At 53.3% G+C, this 21,100-nt stretch overlaps 1 protein-coding gene across 1 annotated transcript in view; it reads right to left on the bottom strand.

The window, feature by feature from the left end:
* Positions 1 to 6,991: 6,991 nt before the first annotated feature.
* SH2B2 (SH2B adaptor protein 2) overlaps positions 6,992 to 21,100 on the bottom strand; it is a 35,846-nt gene continuing 21,737 nt past the window's right edge. The window contains exons 5-9 of the mRNA XM_065418430.1: positions 20,175 to 20,269; positions 17,230 to 17,415; positions 16,254 to 16,447; positions 10,025 to 10,196; positions 6,992 to 7,305 (exon numbers count right to left, since the gene is read on the bottom strand). Of these exons, the coding sequence (XP_065274502.1) occupies positions 6,992 to 7,305; positions 10,025 to 10,196; positions 16,254 to 16,447; positions 17,230 to 17,415; positions 20,175 to 20,269 (961 nt within the window). The remainder of the gene's footprint in view (positions 7,306 to 10,024; positions 10,197 to 16,253; positions 16,448 to 17,229; positions 17,416 to 20,174; positions 20,270 to 21,100) is intronic.

The following is a 21,100-nucleotide window of genomic DNA, read 5'->3' as shown; positions in this document are numbered from 1 at the left end:
CAACAGGATATGGGGCAGACCTGGGATTACAAATCAGTTGTTCCCAAGTCCCGGTCCTGTGTTCTAGCCACTAGATCGACCTTCTCCCTCTCTTGCTTTCAAAGCTGGGTTTGTTTGGTTGTTTTATTGTAGCCCAAACATAGCAACCTTCTACTCTCCTCAAGCAGCAATGCTGAGCTGAGGTTTGTCCCCAGAGCCCTGCAAGACGTGCCAGAGAGAGGTGGCCTCAGTTTGCATAGTAGGTCACATTCTGGCTATGTTTTGTGGCTGCTTGCGATTGTGCACACCCGCTTTGCAGAGGCGCCAGGCTGGAATTCAGTGCGTTTTGCACCAGCATGCCTGCCCGTGCCAAATTTCTACCTCGGTGACAATGTAAGCGAGACCGTACTTCCTAGCACCTCCCTGTGTTGCTGCTTGCACCATCTGTTCCTGTCACTTCAGTAATTAACTAGCGCTCCACGCGACACCTCACAGGCTTTTGTGCACAGACAGTGATAGATGACGGTGGCTTGAGGGGAGCTGCTTCCAACAACATAGGCAATCTATATGGGAAAGAAGGCATTGAGGTAGCTCCCAGTCCCTGCCTGTGAGCCTGCACCATGCACATCCCCTTTCACAGCCTTTGAAGGCACAAGGCTTGTACCAAGAGGGAGATTGTAAACCTGAGCGACATTTAGCCATTGCAACAGCTGGAAATCAAGAACCGGGAGTCAATGCAGAGCCCGGCTGGGACACAAGCTTCATATGCAAGCCAAATTTCTTGTCAGCCAGCTGTGTGCTACAGAAATGGCATGACATTCACTCAGGCTGTGTGCATGCCAAAATTAGCTACTAAAGGTCAGGTGCAGTGGAAGAGGGGAATATGCCTTTTTATATTTTACACCAAGATTGGCAGAAGCTGGATCCAGATCTCAGATGGCCTAAAAGTGCAAGGGATGTGCAGGGGGAGAGCTTTGGGTCAGCTCTATACATTTAAGGACCGTTTACAAAATCTGGAACCTGCCCAAAAAAGACAGAGGATGTGGAGCTGGCTTTCTGGTTCAGCCCCCCCGCTATGTTTACATAAGGCTCCGTTTTAGCTCCTCTGATTCTGATCTAGAAATCACACTGGTTTATGCATCGTGTTGGTCTTACAAAACTGATTTTAAAAAGAACGGTGTGAATTTAGTGCTGGCAGAGTTCCCAAATGGCTGACAACACCAGAGCTTGAAGTCTGGACAGCCACAGTCCAGGCAGGAGCAAGATAACTTGCCCCCAGCCGACTGCCCAGCATGCTCCTTAGGCAGTCCTGTCTCCACAGCTCGTTCAGCCCTTGGGCCTTCTGCTAAAACGGCCAGAAAACAGGCCAGTTAGGATGGTGGTTCCCGTGATGTGGACACCTGTTCAGCTTCCAGTGGACACCAACCAGCTCATTTCCCACCAGCCATGGAATAGCCCTTGGTCCATTTCCAGTCACAAGCAGCCTGGAGATGAAAAGTGCTGTATACAGTATCATTACTAATCCACTGACACCCAGCCAGTCCCTCTGCATCACTTAATACCTAGATGCTCACCGGCCCGTCCAATTGCCCTACGATGCCGTGTTTCTTCATCACTGCAGCTGCCCCCTCTACAAAGCTGTAATTCCAAGATAAACATTTCAATATTGGGAACTACTGCCTGGCTGTCAGGTCATGGTTCTGGGGGCGCTATCCCCTAATGAAGGAATGTCAACTGGGAGTGTAGAAATAGCTACAAACATAGACCTGGCTAGCTTGTTTGTGTAGATAGTCCAAACTATGGTTTCCCACCTGTAACAAGGTACGACCACATAAAATCACAGCCACTTTGCTGGTCATCTAAAGGAGCCCATACATGCAGTATGTGGAAAGAGCAGTGAGCACGGTGTGCCCTCAAACCACACGTCCCTAGGAAATTGCCCTGAGCCAACAGTGCAGTTGGTACTTGCTTGTTATTTTGAAGATACTCACTGGAGGCAAGACAATTGTGAGGGTTGTGCAAAAATAGCAACTATTCCTTGGTGAAATTTAAAAAATCCCCATATAATGACTCACAGTTTTGTGGTGGGGCCTTGATCAATTCCAAAATTGTGCTGACTGCAGCCTGGCAGGTTTTACATCAGAACAGGAAAACATTTGCATGTTTTAACAGGAAAAAAAACAACAACCCAACCCTGCTCTTGGTCTAAACAAATGTTTGCATTTCAAAATTCAGCATTTGGAGGCACTTTCTTGAAAACGGGAGCATTCTTGAAAGAAACTGAACCTGTTATCGGTCTGACATGCTCCCGCATTTGGATGGGGAGGTGAGGCAGAAATGTCCATTTTTGACATTTGAGCTTTGCAATATCTAAGTGAATGAAATGTGAAAACCTTTGATCCTGAGGGGTCTCCGGTTCATTGTAAATCAGTCTCTGCCCTAAATCACACATGCTACAGCAGTTCCGATTCCATCCAGCCGAGGGCAGCGGGCTCATACAAATAAGCCAGTACACTACACTACAGCTGGCTTGTCTCTTACATTGTTTCTACTCCCAGATCTCTCTGTTCCTTACAAATGGACAGACGTGTCCTTCTCTCAGCTTCCCAGGAATCCTGTAAGAGGAGGACAGAACATTATTTTCCAGCACAACCCACAATTCATTCGCCCCTGCTGCAGGAGGTTGCAGTTCACCAACACACCAGGGCACGAATAACTTACTAATCCACAAGAGCACACAATGTAATTGGCCCTGGTGCTTGCCTTAGGGATCAAGCAGTATGAGGGTCCTAGAGCCAAGGATTCCATCCTGCTTCTCCTGAATATGTTATTGCTTTACCAGCTGTCGGGGCCTTGACTGAGGAGTTACCCAGAACTGGCCAAGATCCTGTCCGTACGGCAACGGTGGGGTTTGTAATCAACCCAAGCACCTGACCTGGTTACAAGAAATGGAGTCCAGCAGCTTGTGCCGCTGCCCTCATCAGGCCGCCTAACTGTGCTTGTGCCAGGGCATTCTGGGAAAATCCAGACAGTGCCTCAGCAGCGGAGAGAACGTCGACTCCAGAGGACATAGGACCATGCTGAATTTACCAGTGACCCATGTGACACAGACAGCAACGGAGCAGGGGGCTGGCTGTGGTTAGCGGCTCACAAGAAACCTCCAAAAACAGGCTACAACTAGCAGGAAGCACCTCGGATCCATGGCACAGAAGCGTCACCGTTGGCACAGCACTGTGGACCACTTGGAAGTGTTTTGGTGCCCAACAGTGCTCCAGCCACCGCCGTTTGAGGCACTGTCAGTGCTGCATGTGAAAGAGGAAGAAGAGTCTTGTGGTTAAGGCCCTAGCTGGGGAGCCATAAGACCTGGGTTAAATTCCCAGTTCTGTTTACTCCCTTTGTGACCTTGGGCACGTCACGATCGCTCTGTGCATCAGCTTCCCCAGCTGTTAAACAGCCAACAGGTACTTCCTTCCCACCCTGTGTAGGCTGGAAGCTCTTTGGGACAAGGACCATCTCTTGCTCTATGTCTGTACAGCCCCTAGCATAATGCAGCCCATGTCTCAGTTGGGACTTCTTGGTGCTAGCGTTCTACAAATCATAAACAACCTATTCACACACACAGGGCGTGTGGTCCACGACTGGGCCTCCTACGCGCTCAGGGGGGCTGGAGCAATTTGTCGAGAGGGGGGGGGTGCTGAGAGCCATTGAACCAAACTAAATCGTGTATATGATGGAAACCATTTCGAGCCAGGAAGGCCGCCGCACCCCTAGTTACAGCACCTATATACGCACTCTGAAAAGCGAATATGGCAGCCGGCACTCTTCTAGCAAATCCAGGGAAGCCACTATAATCACTTTCAATGCAGTGTCTTGGTTCAAGTGGTTTTATTTCAAAACTGGAACTCAATTTTCCCATTTGTTTTACAAGTTGCTTAAATAAATTTAGTTATTCTACAGAACATTACACTTTTCCCTACTTTCCCCTATTTACAAATCAACATATTTGCTTGTAGATCATTTGCTACCCCCTTTCCCGCTTCCCCCACCCCCAAGGCGGAATGGGGAAAAGCAGCCAGCTGGCGAAGGTCTCCGAGGCAATGCTTTGCCTCTGTCCGGCCAGCTCGCTGAGTCTTTCTGGAGGAGGAGAATGGCAACTGTCCAATATCTGGACGCGCCCCGTCAGTTCCTTGGGGGCGCAAACACAGCAGGTCTATTTCAAACTCGCTACCTGCCTTTCTCTGCAGCACAGGATGCCACCTGTTTGCATATCGCACGGGCTCCTCTGTATGTGACCCCCCTAGGCTGGGCTGCTGTAGCATGCAAATAAAAACCCCAAACTAAATCAAACCCCTCCCGCTGTCCCTTCCAGAGCCTTTGAAAGCAGAAGTGGCTGTAAGCAGAGGGGGATGGGCAGCCGAAGGCTCCACTCCCCCATCCTGCTTCAGGGGCACAAAACTTAAGCAGGTGGTGCAGGCTGGCCCAGAAGACCCATTCTTTGCCTTTGCAAGTGGGGGGCAGGGGAGGGGAAGAGCTGGGAGAGGTGGACACAGGAAAGGGGGGGGGAAAGAGATGAGGACACATTTTGCTGGCTCAGGAAAGAAGGCACCAAAAAAATGCCAAAGGAACCCTTGAGTGGGACTCAAGGGCTAGTCTACACACACAAGTTGTGCTGCTTTAACAACACCTGCAGCGCAAACCCTCCCTAGTGTGGACTCTGTTAGACTGGTAGATAAGTTCTTACACCATATAACTTGTTCCCATATGGAATAATATATAGTGTTAAAAGGCAGCTTTCATAATACCTAGCTCTTATATGGGGCTTTTCATCAGTAGATCTCAAAGCACTTTACAAAGGAGAGGTCAGTCTCATTATGCCAATTTGACAGATGGGGAAACTGAGGCACAGAGACAGGAAGTGACTTGCCCAAGGTCACCCAGCAGGCTAATAGTAGAACTAGGAACAGAACCCAGGTCTGCTAAGTCCCAGTCCAGTGCTCAATCCATTTTGCCATACATGTACACTAGAGGTGTACTGGTGTAACAATTTCAGTTTAAATAAAAATAAGCACACCAGGCCCCAGCCCACCAACTGACATAATTATATCAGCATTAAAATGGTGTGTAGACCTGGCTTTAAGTGCTGGCTCTCTGCCCAGGGGGAGTTTCATCCAGCCATGACTACACATTTTTTGTTTTAAATTAAAACCAAAAGCATACCAACCGAACACTTCAATTATTTTATCTATGAACACAGCAAGAAACAGCCCTCTTTTCTCCAGCTCGCTCTTCTTAGGCAGTTAAGTTTAATGGGCAATAGTTTCAAAAGTAGCCCCTGATTTTCAGTGCCTTAATTTTGGGGAGCCCAAACAAATTTTCACTGACTTCTAAGAGAGTAGAGGGGGCCTGGCCCTCCTGAAAATGAGGTTCCCTGGGCATCTCCAGCTGGGGACCCAAACACTGGAGCACCCCCGCCCAAAATGTGTGACCACTTGAAAATCTGGGCCAATGTCATATTTTAAAAGCTCTGTCTCTAGGGGATGGAACTGATTGAATTTGCCATGTTAGCCAAAAGGTGCATTTGCAATTGTGTTCCTCTTAGCAATGACAATGGAACATACAGGGGTTAGCCATGATTGGGATTCAACCAGGAACTTTCACATTGGTGTATGTGTGTGTCAGAGAGAAAGAGCATGCACGTAAAAGATTGAGAGAGAGAGAGAGAGAATATGCATAAGAGACACATGTGCATATGTTACCAAGAAGCCATTGACAAACTGGGGGAAGTTCAGAGAACAAACACAAATGATCAGGGCCTGAGGAGATGGCTTTAGAAGGAAATACTAACAGAACTCCACAGATACAGGCTGGATAAGAGGTGACTGAGGCAGGGGGATTTTATTCCACCCCTCAAGCAGCTGTAGGATTTAAAAAACCAAGAAGGAAAAGGAATTATTAGGGTGGATAAAGTGAAGAAAAGGAAAATATAGGCTGGCTATCAGGAAAAACTTTCTGACAGTCAGATGCATTAGGCTGTGGAATAATCTCCCCCCGGGTTTGGAACTCAAGTGGACAAACCCCCCTACATTTCCTGCAGTGAACAATCTTGTAATAGCAATGGAGAGGGACCAGATAGTCTGATGGGTCTTTTCCATCCCTGACTGGTGTGTGTGTGGGCACGTTCTCTGTGCTAGCAACGAAACTACCTTGGCGAGATTTGTCATGTACAAGGTCACCTCAAAACGTTACTAGCCTGCAATGTCTTGTTTGCAGAACTCAAGGTAATTATCCCTGAAGAGAAGTAACCGTTTGAGGTGACCTTGACTACGTTCCAACACTGGCAACGTCTAGTCCTTTCCATCAAGGAAACGCCAGGAGATGCTTTCATTGTGCACAGCTAAGGGAAGAACGATATAAATCAAAGCCATGAATTCCTATTCCAGGAGAACCACTGCATGTTACTAGACCCAAGCGGGAAGTGGAAAGTCCCGATCTGACAGCAGACAATGGAGAGACAAGCAGGCGAGTCTTCGTAGGAGTTAAGGGAACTGACCACAAGCTGACAAGGGCAGAGAGCGGGCACTGCTGACCCTAGAACAGGTCCCTTAATGGCACTGGTGTCTTTGGCCTTCTGAGCTCAGAGCACGAGCCAGATCTAGGGAGCTGTGAATGTGTTTGGTTGGGACATCCCCAACGCGGTTGCCAGGCTGGCAAGTCGCTCATCGTTCAAACCATTCTCTGAGCTGCCAGGGGGAGACAGGACAGCCCAGGTCCATTGCTGGTGATGGATGGAGTTGGCACCAGTGAATCGGACACAGAGGTGAGGGGCACGCCAGAGAGTTGACAAGAGAGTGGGGACAGCCCAAAGCTTTGGGCCATGGCGATATGTAAACATCCACTGGGGGAGGGGTGGTCGGAGATCGGAGCCAGGCTCATCGGCAATCCTCATGAACCACAGCTGCATCGGTAGGCAAGGACACCCCACACAGAGGGCTGGCCTCCACTCTGTGACCCCTCAGTAGAAAGAATACTGGTTCTCAACCGCCCTGGTCCTGTTGCGCGAGCCGTCACTCTCGTGGTAGTCGTCCGCGCTAACGCTGGGCGACTCCAGCAGGCGCTCGGTGCTGTTGCTGCGGCTCCGGGCGCTGAGGGTCCCCTCCATTCGGTGGTACAGAGGGTGGCCGGTGGAGGAGGAAGAGGCGACAGCCCCCTCCACGGGCGACGCGGGCTGGAAAGGGCCTGGCACAAAGCTGGAGAAGTAGTGTTGGGACGGGAGGTCGCTCCTGCAGCTGGGCTGTTGGGAGGCAACAGCTGGAGCAAGGCTGGCATCTGCAAGGTGAAACACAGAAGAGTCACGTGCACGGCGAATGCCCGAGGGCGAATGTTTTACAAGCCGTTCAGTGCTGGACTGACAGCTGTGGAGAGAGGAGTTCTCCATCCCCAGGGCACATACCACACAGGGACGCTTGCCCCGCACAACCCTGCCAATATGCTTTGCACTCACACAGCACCTGTCATCAGAGGGTCTCGTGTGCTTTACACAGGTGAGTGTCATTAGCCCCAAGTTACAGGTGGGGAAACTGAGGCACCCATGGGGTAGGTGGAGGGGGTCTTGCCCAAGGCCACCCAGTAAGTCAGTGACCGTCAGGACTTCAGATCTGCTGCAGATCTTCCAACTCCTAGACACTAGGTGGTGTGGTCTCCCATGCCCTCAACCAGTTGAAATATGGAGCCAGGTCCTGGGAGTGGGAGGAAGGGCAGCGTGGTACTGGCATGGGCTGCTCTATCCACGAAGGAGCTAGCTCATCGTCCTTGCCCATCTCGCAGCGCTTTGCAGACTCTGGCTCGGCCAGGCGAGGAAGCAGGCAGGATCACCTGCAACACGGCAGGCAAGTCACCACATAAAGTCAGCGGGAGAGCTGAGAAAGACGTTAGGTCTCCCGAATCCCACTCCAGCTCCTCGCTGCAGATCCCCCAGTGGTTCCGACTCCAGTGCTCGGATGCCAGGAGCTACATCCTGTCCCTCCCAGCCTCTCACACTGACCCACGGCAGGACACCGAACGAATCTGCTCTCAGTTCATCTGGGTCTTGGCCAATCTGGGGCCAGCCGCCCTCTGAGTCTGCTGCGTGAAGCCACGCAACCCTCATTGCCTGCAGCGGGTGAGCGCAGCTATGGGCCCTTCCTTGCAGGCCTCCGAGGGCAAAGGGGTGGCTCCTACCCAGCCAGGGGTGGCTCCTTCTCCTCCGCTCTCGTGGCAATGCTCTGGCCTGCACCATACCCAGCTGGGACAGCACTGGGCTGTGTAGGCCTCACCTCTGAAGCCCTGTGTGTCGCTAACAGAGCAGGGGATTGAGAAGCTGGTGCAGCTAAAATGCCTCCAAGGGGAGCACAAAAATCTACGGGGCCACGAGGCGAGGGCAGAAAGTGCCAGCGCTGTAACTTTGCCCCTTCTACCTCCAACTGCACAAGCGCTCAGCGGGTCTGGATGGGACGCGCGGCCTATCGCCCCCGCTCCTCAGTCGACCCCGGATGGGGACCTGGAACAAGATCAGGCCCATCAGGTTTGCATCATCTTGAGCAGATCCCCCCTCACTGCTGTAGCAGGGTGCGGGGAGGACAGCAGCTGATGCGGGGACTCCTGGCAGCATGTCCCCCCGGAGGGATTGCGGGGCATGAGGGGTGTGGGTGACAGCCCAGAGGCAAGGGGATTCTACACGGATCTGGTGGCGCCCCAGAAAACCAGGCAGGTCTTGGGGAAAACCAAGGTCCTTGGGGGACTGGGCCCCCTGCCACTTCCTATGCAGACGGAAGGAACTGGGAGACAACACTGAGCCCCATATGAAGGCTATGTAGGGGAGCACTGACCTCTGTGTCACATTACGGCCCCCATTGCTCTCTGGGATTGCTCATTTGAGGCGTGGGTTTTAAAGGCATCCACCCTACGCCAGTTTGGAAGGAGCGCAGCCCCAAAGGATCACATCCCCTCAGGACACAAGGTGCTAAGGGCTCTCGCCCGGTTCAGCCCTTCAAGATCTGATCAGACGCCCGACCCAGGTAATAAAATCCTTCCCACAAGGGCCCACCTAACTGCATCTCGAGTGACTTCACTCGCCCTGCCTCATCAAATATGTGCAACAGGCCATTCAGCACATCCCTTATCACCGGAGCAGAAAATACACACACCAGCCCCCAGAACGCTCTGGAGAGACACGGGGATGGATACACACACAGAGCTCTTTTAGATTTGCTACATATGGAGGCAGCACCTCTAGTGGTTAGAGCAGAACACTGGGCATCTGTAAGGCCAGGTACATGGTTGTCAGTAGGGACTGAACCTAGGACCTCTGGATGCTAAAGCCCGCACCATTACTGCCTGCGCTAAAGGAGCTGGCTCTGCTAGCCAGGACTGTAGCAGGCTCAACCTCTATATATGGCCTGGCCATCACTAGAAGGAGCACATCCATATCCAGGATGCTGGGTTTCTATTCTAATCCCTTGCTGTATGACCCTGAGCAAGTCAATCTCACTGACCCTCAGTTTGTCTCTCTGTAAAATGGGATACTAGACACAGACCCACTTTCATACCGTGCTTGGAGATCCCTGGATGAGAGATACCAGAAATTCCACCCCAGCCCATATCAAAGGGTGCCAGCCTGTAAAGCCGGCTTGGTCCTTCTAGCCAGGGAATCTTGGATGCGGTTCCTTCTGGAGCCAGACACCACCATTCCTGAGCTGGCTGCTGGTCAGAAGAACTCAAGGGCTAAGTGAAGTGCTCCTGGCCCCACTCCCCAAGGGTCAGCAGAGGGGCAACACCTTAGAATAAGCAGCACAGCTTTGGGGAAATGGTATTGGAGGGGAAAACATGAGAGAGTCTTTTTCTTTTGGATGTTTGCAGGAAACTTGGTGCAAACACGTTTCTCCTGGAGACGGCCCTGACCCCAAGTCCTAGGATCGCATCCGGAGCTGAGCTCAGGCCCATCTCCAGCTCTCCTCACTCATCTCCTGTGCAGGATCACGAGGGAGGCCGTGCTCGCTGGGTGACCTACCAGAGAAGGGGCCCTGCGCCACGACGTAGCTGCGGAGAGTGATGTCAGCTGAGCCGCCGGACTCCAGGGGGATGGGGTGGGTGTGGAAGTGCCGCAACATGTCGAAGATGGTCTGGAACCAGAGGTGCTGCACGTGGCACTGGCCGTTCTCGTTTAGGGACAGCCGCAGGTGCTGCAAGAGAGGAGCGCAGTGAAGCAGATGGGCCGGCCAAAGGGCAAGTCCACGACAGCCGTGGATACTGACCCAAGTGTTATTTCTGCCACAGATCATGCACGTGGCTCGGTTCCTTCATGTGCTGGGTAGAACGTTTACAGCTCCCCCAGTCCAAAGGCGACTGGTTATCTACAAACAAAATTGTTTTTTCCGCTTCGCTAGCGATTTGGCTCAAAACAGGAAGATCTCACGTTTCAGAGCATGTCGCATGAAACTGATTGGCTGCCAAGCAACAGTTGCTATGACCCATTCAGAAAGCGTCTGGTCAGGGAAGCCGGCCTGTCGGGTTACCAGCAGCATGAAACAGAAGTGTTCTTTGAGCAGAGTGGGAAATAAAAAGCAAAGCACCTTTACAAAAAAAATAATAATAAAAATTTGGAATAGAGGCTGCACAAAGAGAACATACAGCAGAGAGCTTCTGCTCTGTGACCTTTCATTGACACTAGCACGGCTGCAAGCAAGTTAAAGGGCAACTGAATTGTAATTGCAGTGCAAGACATTTGCTGGGAAATCAAGGGCCATTTGCCTTAGTTACCACTTTCTGCAGTGGAGTGGCCTGTTAAAATGTTATCACTTCACCCCTACAGGGCAGTATTCCTTATAAACACTGCACATTTAAATGGCCTTTCTGAGTTGCAAGTCCCTCCAGTGAAGTGTGAGGTTCCTCTGCGTAGCTCCTACCAAACTCAGGGGTGTGTGTTTATGAATAAGCCCAGGAGATTTAAAAAGGACCCTATGTAGTGTGCCCCCTGGTGGAGAGGTGACAAGGCTTGGCTGCAATAAAGAACAGGATTTTCTATTGGGGCTGCTGGATACTTCTCTCTGGCTCGCCTAGCTGCCAGACCACCTAACACAGCCTGTGCTGCCCAATGTCACCGTACAGGTCTCCCCTCAGTCCTGGCCTGGGCAGCCATGGAAGGAACTGCTGACTACCCCCCACACCTCTCCCTTCCAAGTGTCTTGGCTCTGGTGAAAGATGCCAGATTAACAATCATGCGAAACGAAGCCCAACGTTCATCCTCAGCAATAGTGATGTGAGCTTCCTGGCTGGGCTCTCTGCCGATGGGTCTCAACCCAGAGCCTGGGAGGGCAGCTCAGGGGAGACGCGGCCGTTCTGTGGTAGGCCCATTCAGTGCTCTGCGGTTGGTCCACCAGCACGAATTGCAAGGAGCGCTTTTTGTGATGCAGACGCTCGTTCACACAGAACTAGCCTGAGCCTGCAACCCTGACTTCTGAACAGGCACGGCTGCATTGGAACCAGTCACCTAGAAGCCAAGAGCTCCACAGCCTGTTGAGCCATCTCAGTCCCCCAGGCCGGCACCCTTTAGGTAGAACATAACCACACACCAGAGCACACCTTAGAAAGGGGATGTCTGGCTCTTTCTTAGCAGTCTGGAAAGCTGCCTTACATCCCCTTCTATCCGAGCTAGGAGAGAGACATGCACATCCCTGGATCTCACTGGAGCACCCATGAGCTAATGCTTCCTCTGAAGCCAATGACAAACTCTCTCTGGTGTCAGTGGGAGCAGCCTGGAAAAGTCAGACACAAGCTGCAAATCCTCAAATTATCTGGCAGACAAGGGTGCATCCTACTCCCAAAGTTATGTTCTCGGCTGCATCCTTCCTCCTCACCTTCCCAGCATAAGGAGTCCCATTAGCGACAATGGGACAGATGACCGTACTAACCACGGTAACACAAGCAGGATTTGGCACATAGACTAAAACTGTATCCAGCAGCCTCTCTGTTGTACTGTAAGTCAGGAAGCTGGTTCAGCAATCTCATATTAAAAGATCTGTTCCCCGGGCTCAGAAGTCCATTACCGTGATTGTTTATCAGGCTGGCACTGAAGGTTTGAATTTGACGGGGCTCTGGATTCTTCTCCCCTTATGGTAATATCTTTAAAACCAGGCCTGTTTTTCAAGCTTCAGAAGTTGCATCAATGTATTTTGGGAATGGAGTGGTGGGGCAGGCAGGGGATGAATTTGGAATATGCAAAGATAAACAGAGGCCCTTAATCTAGGGTGTGAGCTGAGCAGTCTTGAGGGAGGAGCCCCCAGAGGAGTCAGGCCTGGAGAGAAGGTTGGAGCTCAGCTTTGTTATGCTGCACTTGATTTCTTTGTTAATAAAGCCAAGCCACAGGAAAGGGGCTAGTTAGCAAGTCGACATGCCGGGTGACTGTTGATTTAGATCAGGTTAGGCACGGAACCTGCACCCAAATCCGAATTCAGCAACAGGACACACGGCATGTACAGATTTGGAGCAAACAATTATGTTCTAAAAATAAAACAAAAAATATGTATGCAACAAGAGCTTCCTCTCTTGGGGCCTGAGCGGTGCTGAGCCCCCACAATGTTCCCTGAAACCAGGTGGAGTAGAGAGCGCTCAGCATCACTCAGAATCAGGCCTGACATGACTTGCCAAGGCTAACACCTGCCAGGGGGACATCCCCTTCGGCCCTGCAGAGTTGAGAGCGCTCAGAGCTCCTTCAACCCTAACCCATTTCAGGAATGTCTCTCTTTCCCTGTCACCGCTTAGCAGGGTGGCTGCTGGACCAAGCACACCCTTGCCATGTCTAATAAGAGAGAGGATTTGCACTCAACTCTGCCACTGAAACCTGACAGGTTTCTACTTCACTGAACCCCCTCAGACGTCACCCACAGCACCATTCAGGCAAGGGCATTTCGCTTTCATGCATCAGGCCAGGAAACTGTGCAGCCAGCACCAAAGGACTAATAGATCTCTCCATGGGAGATTAACTAGCGGCATCACCAAGGGGAGAACTGATGCCCCTTCGCTAGAACGTGGACACTTGCAAGAGTTATTGCTACCGAGCCACTCAGGCTGTCCCAGCATTTAGGGCCATCAATACCAAGCAGAAACAGAAGAATAAAAGGGAGGCTTTTAATCCAGTGATCTCAAAGCACCTTAGAAAGGGAGCCAAGTATCAGCCCAGTTTTGCAGAGGAGCTGGGAATGGAGCTTGAGTAACCTGCCCATGGTCACTCAGTGAGTCAGTGGCAGAGTAGGGAATAGGCTGCTGATCTCCAGAGTTGTCCCCTGAGCTAAGTACTAGGTCCAAGTTGTTCTGCTGGGATCTCTTCTCCCACTGGACAATTAAGCAGTGTCAGCCTTTCACTGGCTTGCAGGCTAGCGGCATCATCTCGCTGCTGACCCACAGCTATGCTGCATGGTATCATGGAGTTAGGCCAGCCACGTTACGGAGGGACGGACTGCAATGGGTGCTGACAGAGTCACATAGTCCATGCTTAATCCAGGGCATGTGAGTCATACACCGCATAAACAAGGGTCTGCGTTAGACGCACACACAAAAACAGCCAGCAAGAACAAACGGGCTTTATATTAAAAAACAACAACAACAACAACAACAAAAAGCAGGCCTTGCTCTGATCTTCCTATTGTGCCATTCCTGGCAGGCTGGCACTGGGATAAGGCGCTGCCAGCATTGTTTCTTTTAAAGCCTTCCTGCCTTAGCAGAGCGCTGTCAAATCTGCAAGATGCATTTCAGTGGCTCAGCATTTCTACTCCCCCAGCTTCACGTTCGGAGCAGCCAGACAGAGCCCTAGATAGTGGCTGCATTTCTCTTGCGGGGGGGGGGGGGGGGGGGGTTAATGCTCACTTGGGAGCTGAGCCCGGAGACTAAACTGCAACTGCGTGGGCTATTGGCAAAGTGGGTGGTTTGGGGTCCCCTTGGGCATTTTACTCTCTATTCATTAGAGCTGGTCTGGCAGGGCCCCCTCTGGCAGCATCTTGAGCCAACAGGAAGCTTTTGCTTCCTCCTACACTCTAATCCTCCAGGGCTGCTCTCAGTCCCCTCCCCGCACCGAGCGGCTCATTCACTCTCCTCTAGCACTGCAGCCTTGCTTCCCACTGGCTCCCTGGGCTGCTCCAGGTGGCTAACATCCAGCTTCCTTTAGAGCTAGGGTTACCATACGTCCGGATTTTCCCGGACATGTCCAGCTTTTTGGGCCTCAAATCCCCGTCCGGGGGGAAATCCCAAAAAGCCGGACATGTCCGGGAAAATAGGGAGGTAGGGCCCGGCGGTGCGGGGCCGGGGGCCGGCGCGGTGCTCGGCAGGGACTGGGGCCGGGGGCGCGGGGCCGGGCCGCCCCGGGGGCCGGGGCTGGGGGCGCGGGGTCGGCGCGGTGCTGGGCCGGGGCTGGGGGCGCTCGGCCGGGACCGGGGTCAGCGCGGTGCTCGGCCGGGGCTGGGGGCGCGGGGCCGGCGCGGTGCTGGGCCTGGGGCGCGGGCACTTGGCCGGGGGCCGGGGCCGGCGTGGTGCTGGGCCGGGGGCCGGGCCGGGAGCGCGGGCACTTGGCCGGGGGCCGGCGCGGTGCTCGGCCGGGGCCCCAGCCGGGCGGGAGACGCCGGTGCCAGAGCCTCTTGGCCTGGGCCGGCCGGCCACCAAAGGGAGCCGCTCGGCCAGGGGGGCCGGACTGAGCCGCGCCGCACCCCGCCCCAGCTTACCTGCTGCCTCCCTGTTTCAGGCTTCCCGCGAACATTTGATTCGCGGGAAGCAGGGGAGGGGGTGGAGCAGGGGGCGGAGCGTTCAGGGGAGGGGGCAGAGTTGGGGCGGGGCTGGGGGCGGAGTTAGGGCAGGGAAGGGGCCCCATGGAGTGTCCTCCTTTTTAAAAATTAAAATATGGTAACCCTCTTTAGAGCCCCCGCAGGCTTCCTTTGCAAGGGGTTTGGTAGCCCCAGTGTCCTGGCTATATTCCAATTCTGGTAACCACCTGACAATCCCTTCCTCACTTTCAACTGGATCCAGGTCCCTCACATCGCTCTGGGGATGTCTTCACTGCAGCTAGAGGTAGACATATGCACACTAACTTTGATTAGGGTAGCCGGGGCAGCGCAGGCGGCAGGAGGGGCTAGCCACCCTGAGTACCCTCCCATCCGAGACCTAGGCCCGTACTCAGGCCATTAGCCTATCCTGCTACCATGCAGCTATGTTGCTATTTTTAGCGTGCTAGCTCAAACAAAGGTAGCACACGTATATCGACTCGATGTACCCTCCGTACTGACTCAGTATTTCTGTGCCCTGTTAAAAGGGGTCAGCGTTGCGCCCCAGAGATAGCTGCATTTCAGTGATGGTGAGCTAATCCCTGTTCATTACACAGGTCTCCATCTTGCCTTCACATACAAGGGTGTCACTTCCACTGAAATCAATGGGAGCTTTGCCTAGAGAATCTGGGGGCAAAACTGATCTGTAGTGTTGTAGCCCAGTAGACTGCGCACTGGACTGGACTCATGACACCTGGGTTCTATTTCTAACTCTGCCATTGGCCTGCTGGGGGACCTCAGGCAAGTCATGTCCCTCCCTGTGCCTCAGTTTCCCCATCTGTAAAAAGGGGCTAATGATACTGACGTCCTCTGTAAAGTGCTTTAAGATCTAACAATGAAGAGAGTGAGCTAGTAGTAGTTTGTGGAGCGCTTCCAGTTCTGGTAACCACCTGACCATCTGGACCTCTGGATAAAAGGCCACACATAAACTTTAGCTCTTTTCATTCACCCTTATGCAGCACAGAACTAAAGAGACAGAGAACCACTTGGAGACAGCATTTCTCTTCCCTTCCTGCCCTAATTTGTTATACAGCATGGCCGTGTGTTTAAAGCTGCTATGGTCCTCTGCAGAGGTGGCCACATTTCAGCCACAGATAGAATGGATCCTTGTGCATCATTCTGGGATGAAAGGCACTTTCAAGGGTCAGAGGATTATTCGTGTTTGGGGATCTTGGCAATCCGAAAAAAGCCCAGTCAATAACGACACTTCCGAGCATCTTTTTAGAAGTCAGCAGAGCCATCCTGCTTCCGAGCCCCACTGTAATCAGACAGGTAGGCCAGACAGGCCCCCTGTCCTGCTCCCTGCACGCTACATGTCGGAGTGACGCTGAGAGGTGGAAAGACAAGCTAGGGATAGCATCAGAGAACAGTGGGTGAGTGCGACTAGTGATGCTGATTATTTCATTGGTTTTAGAACTGCACAATGGCACTTGCCTTTGCTTTCCCCTGGAAGTTAAAAGTCAGCACGTATTCGCCTGGTCGAGTTTCACTCTGCCGAATGACAAATAGACCATGACTCCTGGTCCCACCGAAGAGCACCAGCTGGGCGGCTTTGATCCGTGACAGCGTCCCGTGGAACCAGGGGAAATCTGAGAGGTTGATCTCCGCTTCTGTCTCGCTTTCCTCCCCTGTACAGTTGGAAAGGGGTAAAAGAAAGGCCGTTTAGAGAGGGAAATGTTTGTCTTTCGAAAGGGATGGCAGCGACAGTGAATAGACTGCAGGGCTCTGGCAGAGGACGTTCTGGCTATTCCAGCAGGACCAGGACGTCATGCTGGGAAGATAACGTCTGAGTAGGCTGGCTACTGGGTGCTAGGGTGACCAGACAGCAAGTGTGAAAAATCAGGACAGGGGGTGGGGGGGTAATAGGACCCTATATAAGAAAAAGACCCAAAAATCGGGACTGTCCCTATAAGATCGGGACATCTGGTCACCCTACTGGGTGCTCCACTCAATTCCACTGAAAGAGTGGCCGGGCAGGGCAGAAAGAGGATTTCTATATTAAACTAATGGGCTCTTCTGGCTGGGAGCAGCAGGGCAAGGTTAGAACTGAGTGCACTCATCCCTCCCTGCCTGCCTGTACAACCTCCCCATCACCACCTCCCCACCAGCATTATTCCTGGGTCCACACCTTCCCTCTTTTTGCCACCAGGCACACCCACCCTATGTATGGGCACCTCATGTACACACCTGTCCCCATGAACACCCCTTTCTTTAATTCGCCACCTCCACCCTTCCCCCTCACACCCTTCGCTCTAATCAGAATGCAGCGGTTCTGCTCAGGGCTTGCTCAAGAGACCCACGTTGCATTGCAATGGGATTTTTCCCTTTTCTTCTATTAATTGTGTCACATGCAGCAAATCAGCTGGAAGGTGGCTACCTTCCCCTTACCCCCCCAGAGCCTTGCAGGTACCTGCTAAATGACTGCTGGTGGCTGGCGACTCCAGGGTCTGCAGGAAGTTTTCCAGTGGTATGTGGGCCAGATGTTCCCCCGAGGAGTCCCTGGCCCTGCCATGCGGGGCTGAGATGACGGTGGCAGCGGTTGGGGTGGTGGGGTGGGTGGCGAGCACAGAACATCTGTCTGGAGTCCTCTGCACACCTGAAAGGAACGCAGGCTTTAATGGCTTAAAGCTCAGAGTTTCTCTGCAAATCAACCCACAGGCGCCTGTCTCGGACCCACCAGATCGGTGCTACGCCCTCAACTTTGGAGCAGTTTCTTGGAGGACCCCTTCAGTGGGCCAGACCCCCAAGGGGTCTTGCTCCTCCTTCAGGGCAGGCCACGCAGCCTCCCGAGACTGAGCCTCGGGGGCGCCAACACTCCTGCTTCACACCGCGAGCTCTGCTCAGCGAGTCCAACTGAGATCGACACCTGGTAGAGACTTGTCCACCCACCAGAGATTAATGCACCTCACCACGTATTGACAGGGACACTCAGGCAGTGTTGTCAAAACAGGTGGGTTTATTAGTCACCCACAACGGAGGAAGTCCCTAGGGTAGCGTAGAGGAATGAGGATTAAAGCATAGCCTGGTCTGGCTAGCCCAGAGCCCCAGCCAAGCTGAAGTGAAACTCCATTTTCCAGCTCTGTCTCGCTCTGTCTGCCTTCCTTAGCCTGTTCCCAGGTGAGTGAGCTCCCAGCTTCCTCCAGAAGCCAACACTTTATCCCTCCACCTCACACCTTCCAGCCCTTTGTTCTCAGGCCGGGGTCTTTGTTCAGCGTCCCTCTGAGAGGTGGGGGAACTCCATCTCCCTTTGGGTCACTGCTTACTGGGGTCAAGGTCTGGTTGACTGGGTTTTCCGTTGATACAGGTTTGAATTTTCTATTGCTACAGTGTCAGCCTTGGCCAGTCCTTTTTAGAGACACATTCAGGCTCAGGCAGCTAGGCAAAACACACACACACCCCTAGGTCTTTTAGCCTGCCCCCAGAGACAACTTAGTCCTCCCTCCCCCCTCCACTGGGTAGCCATGCAAAATATAAGGGAAACTGAGGCAAACAGAGGATTCATAAAAATATTATAGAAAATCCCCATGTTGTCAGCACCACATTCAGTAATAATGGACTTGGTATATTGTCCTCTATGTGGTCTGCTCCTACTAGAGAGAGAAAGGTAGACAGTTGGCTGGTTTAGTTTTAGGGTTAGTTCGTGCCAGACTGGTCATCCTAGAGACTGCAGTCTTCCATTTACCCAGAGAATGGGTCCAGACAAGCAGAGCCACTTTAACCCTTCCCTACATCACCCTGCCAACATGCTACAACCCTGCCCCGAAAGGACAACCTCTAGAAGTCAGAGAGGGTTGTTCAGTCTCAGACAGGCCATTCACTGTGCAGCTGTGTAGACATCCGGCCTCACCCCTGCAGCGCCTCCTGCTGGTCATCCAGGGAATTAGCTCACCAGCCTCTCGAGCGCCCTCTGCAGGCCGGTGATCCGCCTTGTCCTCTACTGGCGCCCGTGTCCCTCCCAGGACCTGGTACCCCTATTACTGGGATGCTGCCCCATGGCAGTACCCCACAGATCTGGGTCTCCCCTCCCTGGGGAACCCCCACCCACTATCCCCACCTTGCCTCAGCACTAGGCCACTGCCAGTCACCATCTAGCCCCCACTCCCTGGGGCAGACTGCAGTATAGGCCACTCATCACTGGCAAGGGGGGTTTGGACCTGCTGCCTTGGCCTAGCCCTGGGCTGCCCTCTGCAACCCCCAGTACCCCTTGGCCTAATACTAGACCGCAGCCTGGGGCTTTCCAGGCTGGAGCTCCCCAGCCTTTCCCCAGCCCTACTCCTCTCAGGTACTCTTTGTCTAGCTCCCTGCAGCCAGGCCCGTCTCTCTCTGAAGACGGAGAGAGATGCTCCTGGCTCCCAGCCTCTTATATAGGGCCAGCTGAGGCCTGATTGGGGCATGGCCCCAGCTGCAGCCACTTCCCCCAATCAGCCCAGTAGCTGCTTGCTCCCTGGGCTCTCTCAGGCCCTTCCAGGCAGGAGCAGGTGTCCACCCTGCCAGGGCCGTCTTTAGGCCAATTCCACCAATTCCCCCGAATCGGGCCCCGCGCCTAAGAGGGCCCCGCGCCCAGTGGCAGGGCCGCCCAGAGTGGGGGGCAAGTGGCAGAGAATCCCTTCCCTGGCTAGAGGCGCCTTTTTAATTTTTACTCACCCGGCGGCGCTCCGGGTCTTTGGCGGCGGGTCCTTCAGTGCCGCCGAAGACCCAGAGCGAGTGAAGGACCCGCCGCCAAAGACTAGGAGCGTGGCCCGGTGAGTACAAGCCCCACGTGGTTTTTTTACATGTTTTTTTTTTAGTCATCCCTGTCGGGGCCCTGTCAAAACTGTTTGAATCGGGCCCCGCACTTCCTAAAGCCGGCCCTGCACCCTGCTACAGGCTGCTCTGCTGTGACTAGCGACAATGGTGCTATGATGTCTCAGTAGGAGCCAGACAGAGACCCCAACTCGTCTCACACTGAGTAGAGCACAGAGAGCAATGAAGTTTTGGTCGACAGAAACGGGGCAGCTTCGAAACAGAAGCCCGAGTCTCCATGTGCTGGTCTCAGTCCCCTGTGCCATCCATTTCTTTAGGGATACGTTGCTGGGGTCAGGCTAGGATCAGCTGCTGGCTACAGGGCACATGAAAGCAGGGTATTTTAATAGAGTCCGAAGGGCCAGATACTTGGCCTGCATCCCTGGCCTGTCGGATCAGGGTGGCTGCACCATGAACGAGAACAGATCCCGAAGGAGAGCGGCGTCGCTCCCACATTTTATCATCTTTTCTTTTGCTGTCAGCTGCGTTCTCGCCTTGAAACCCAACCCAACACCACAAGATGCCCAACATCTGAACCCAACATTTCTGGGGATTTTCTCCGGGTGTCCTTACCATCGGCCAGAAATTCACAGCTGCAGGAGGGTACCCTGCCTGGCAAGCAGGCTCCCTGCGCACAGGAGGAAAGTTCAATATCGTCTCCGCTGTCCCTGCGAGGAAAAAGCAGAGCAGATGGTCACATGCAGGCTGTCTCTCTCTGCAGGCAAACGCCTCACCGGGGACGGGGTGGGCGGGGAAGAATTTCCATTCTCAGGTAGGAACCATGGTTCATTTGACTGATGTTATAATTCTGGGTAAATTCTAGCTCCATGCACTCAGTTGGGTGCTCTGGATCACATTTCTAGTGTCTGTGCCATGAAACAACGGACCCCAGCTCGGCCAGACGGCTGCTGTGCCTGGCTTGCCAGTCCCTGGGATGCAGGCCAAGCTCCCATGCTGGCCAGTAATGGCGGTGACTCGGAGGCCATTTGGGTTGGAAGCGGAGTTCAAAGAGAGCATCTGGGATCGAACGGATGGGGGCAGGTAGGGAAAGCAGAGCAGGTGGGAAAGATGAAGGCAGGCCAACCCCAGAGGTGGAGGACACTCATCTGGAGATGGAGGAGCCGATGTTTAACATGGGGGGGGGTGGAGTGGGAGCAAGATAGGCCTGGTGGACCTGGAGACAAGGTCTCTTGGGGTGACGGCAACAGCCAGTCCAACAGCGGGAACGTCTGACCAAATGACCTCCTATGGGAACAATGCGTGTGCACATCCCTGACCATTGGCTGACTCCCCCTGTCAGTCACAGCTGTGCCCGCCCCTTTAGCCTGATACCATTGTCATGCAAAAAGCCACGCTCTCTTGAAATCCTATTTTTAGCCCGGACGCTCCCGATTGCCCCAATGTGGTGAGATGCGCACACCAGTCTCCGTTACTCTCAGAGCAACAGCCTCTAGCTGAACCAGGAGGACACGTGCTAGCAGGCAGCTCAGGAAGCGGTT

This window comes from Emys orbicularis, chromosome 17 (assembly GCF_028017835.1).
Source record: "Emys orbicularis isolate rEmyOrb1 chromosome 17, rEmyOrb1.hap1, whole genome shotgun sequence".
Taxonomy (NCBI): domain Eukaryota; kingdom Metazoa; phylum Chordata; order Testudines; family Emydidae; genus Emys; species Emys orbicularis.
The sequence above is the reverse complement of the archived record's forward strand: the minus strand, read 5'-3'. Positions and strand labels throughout refer to the sequence as shown.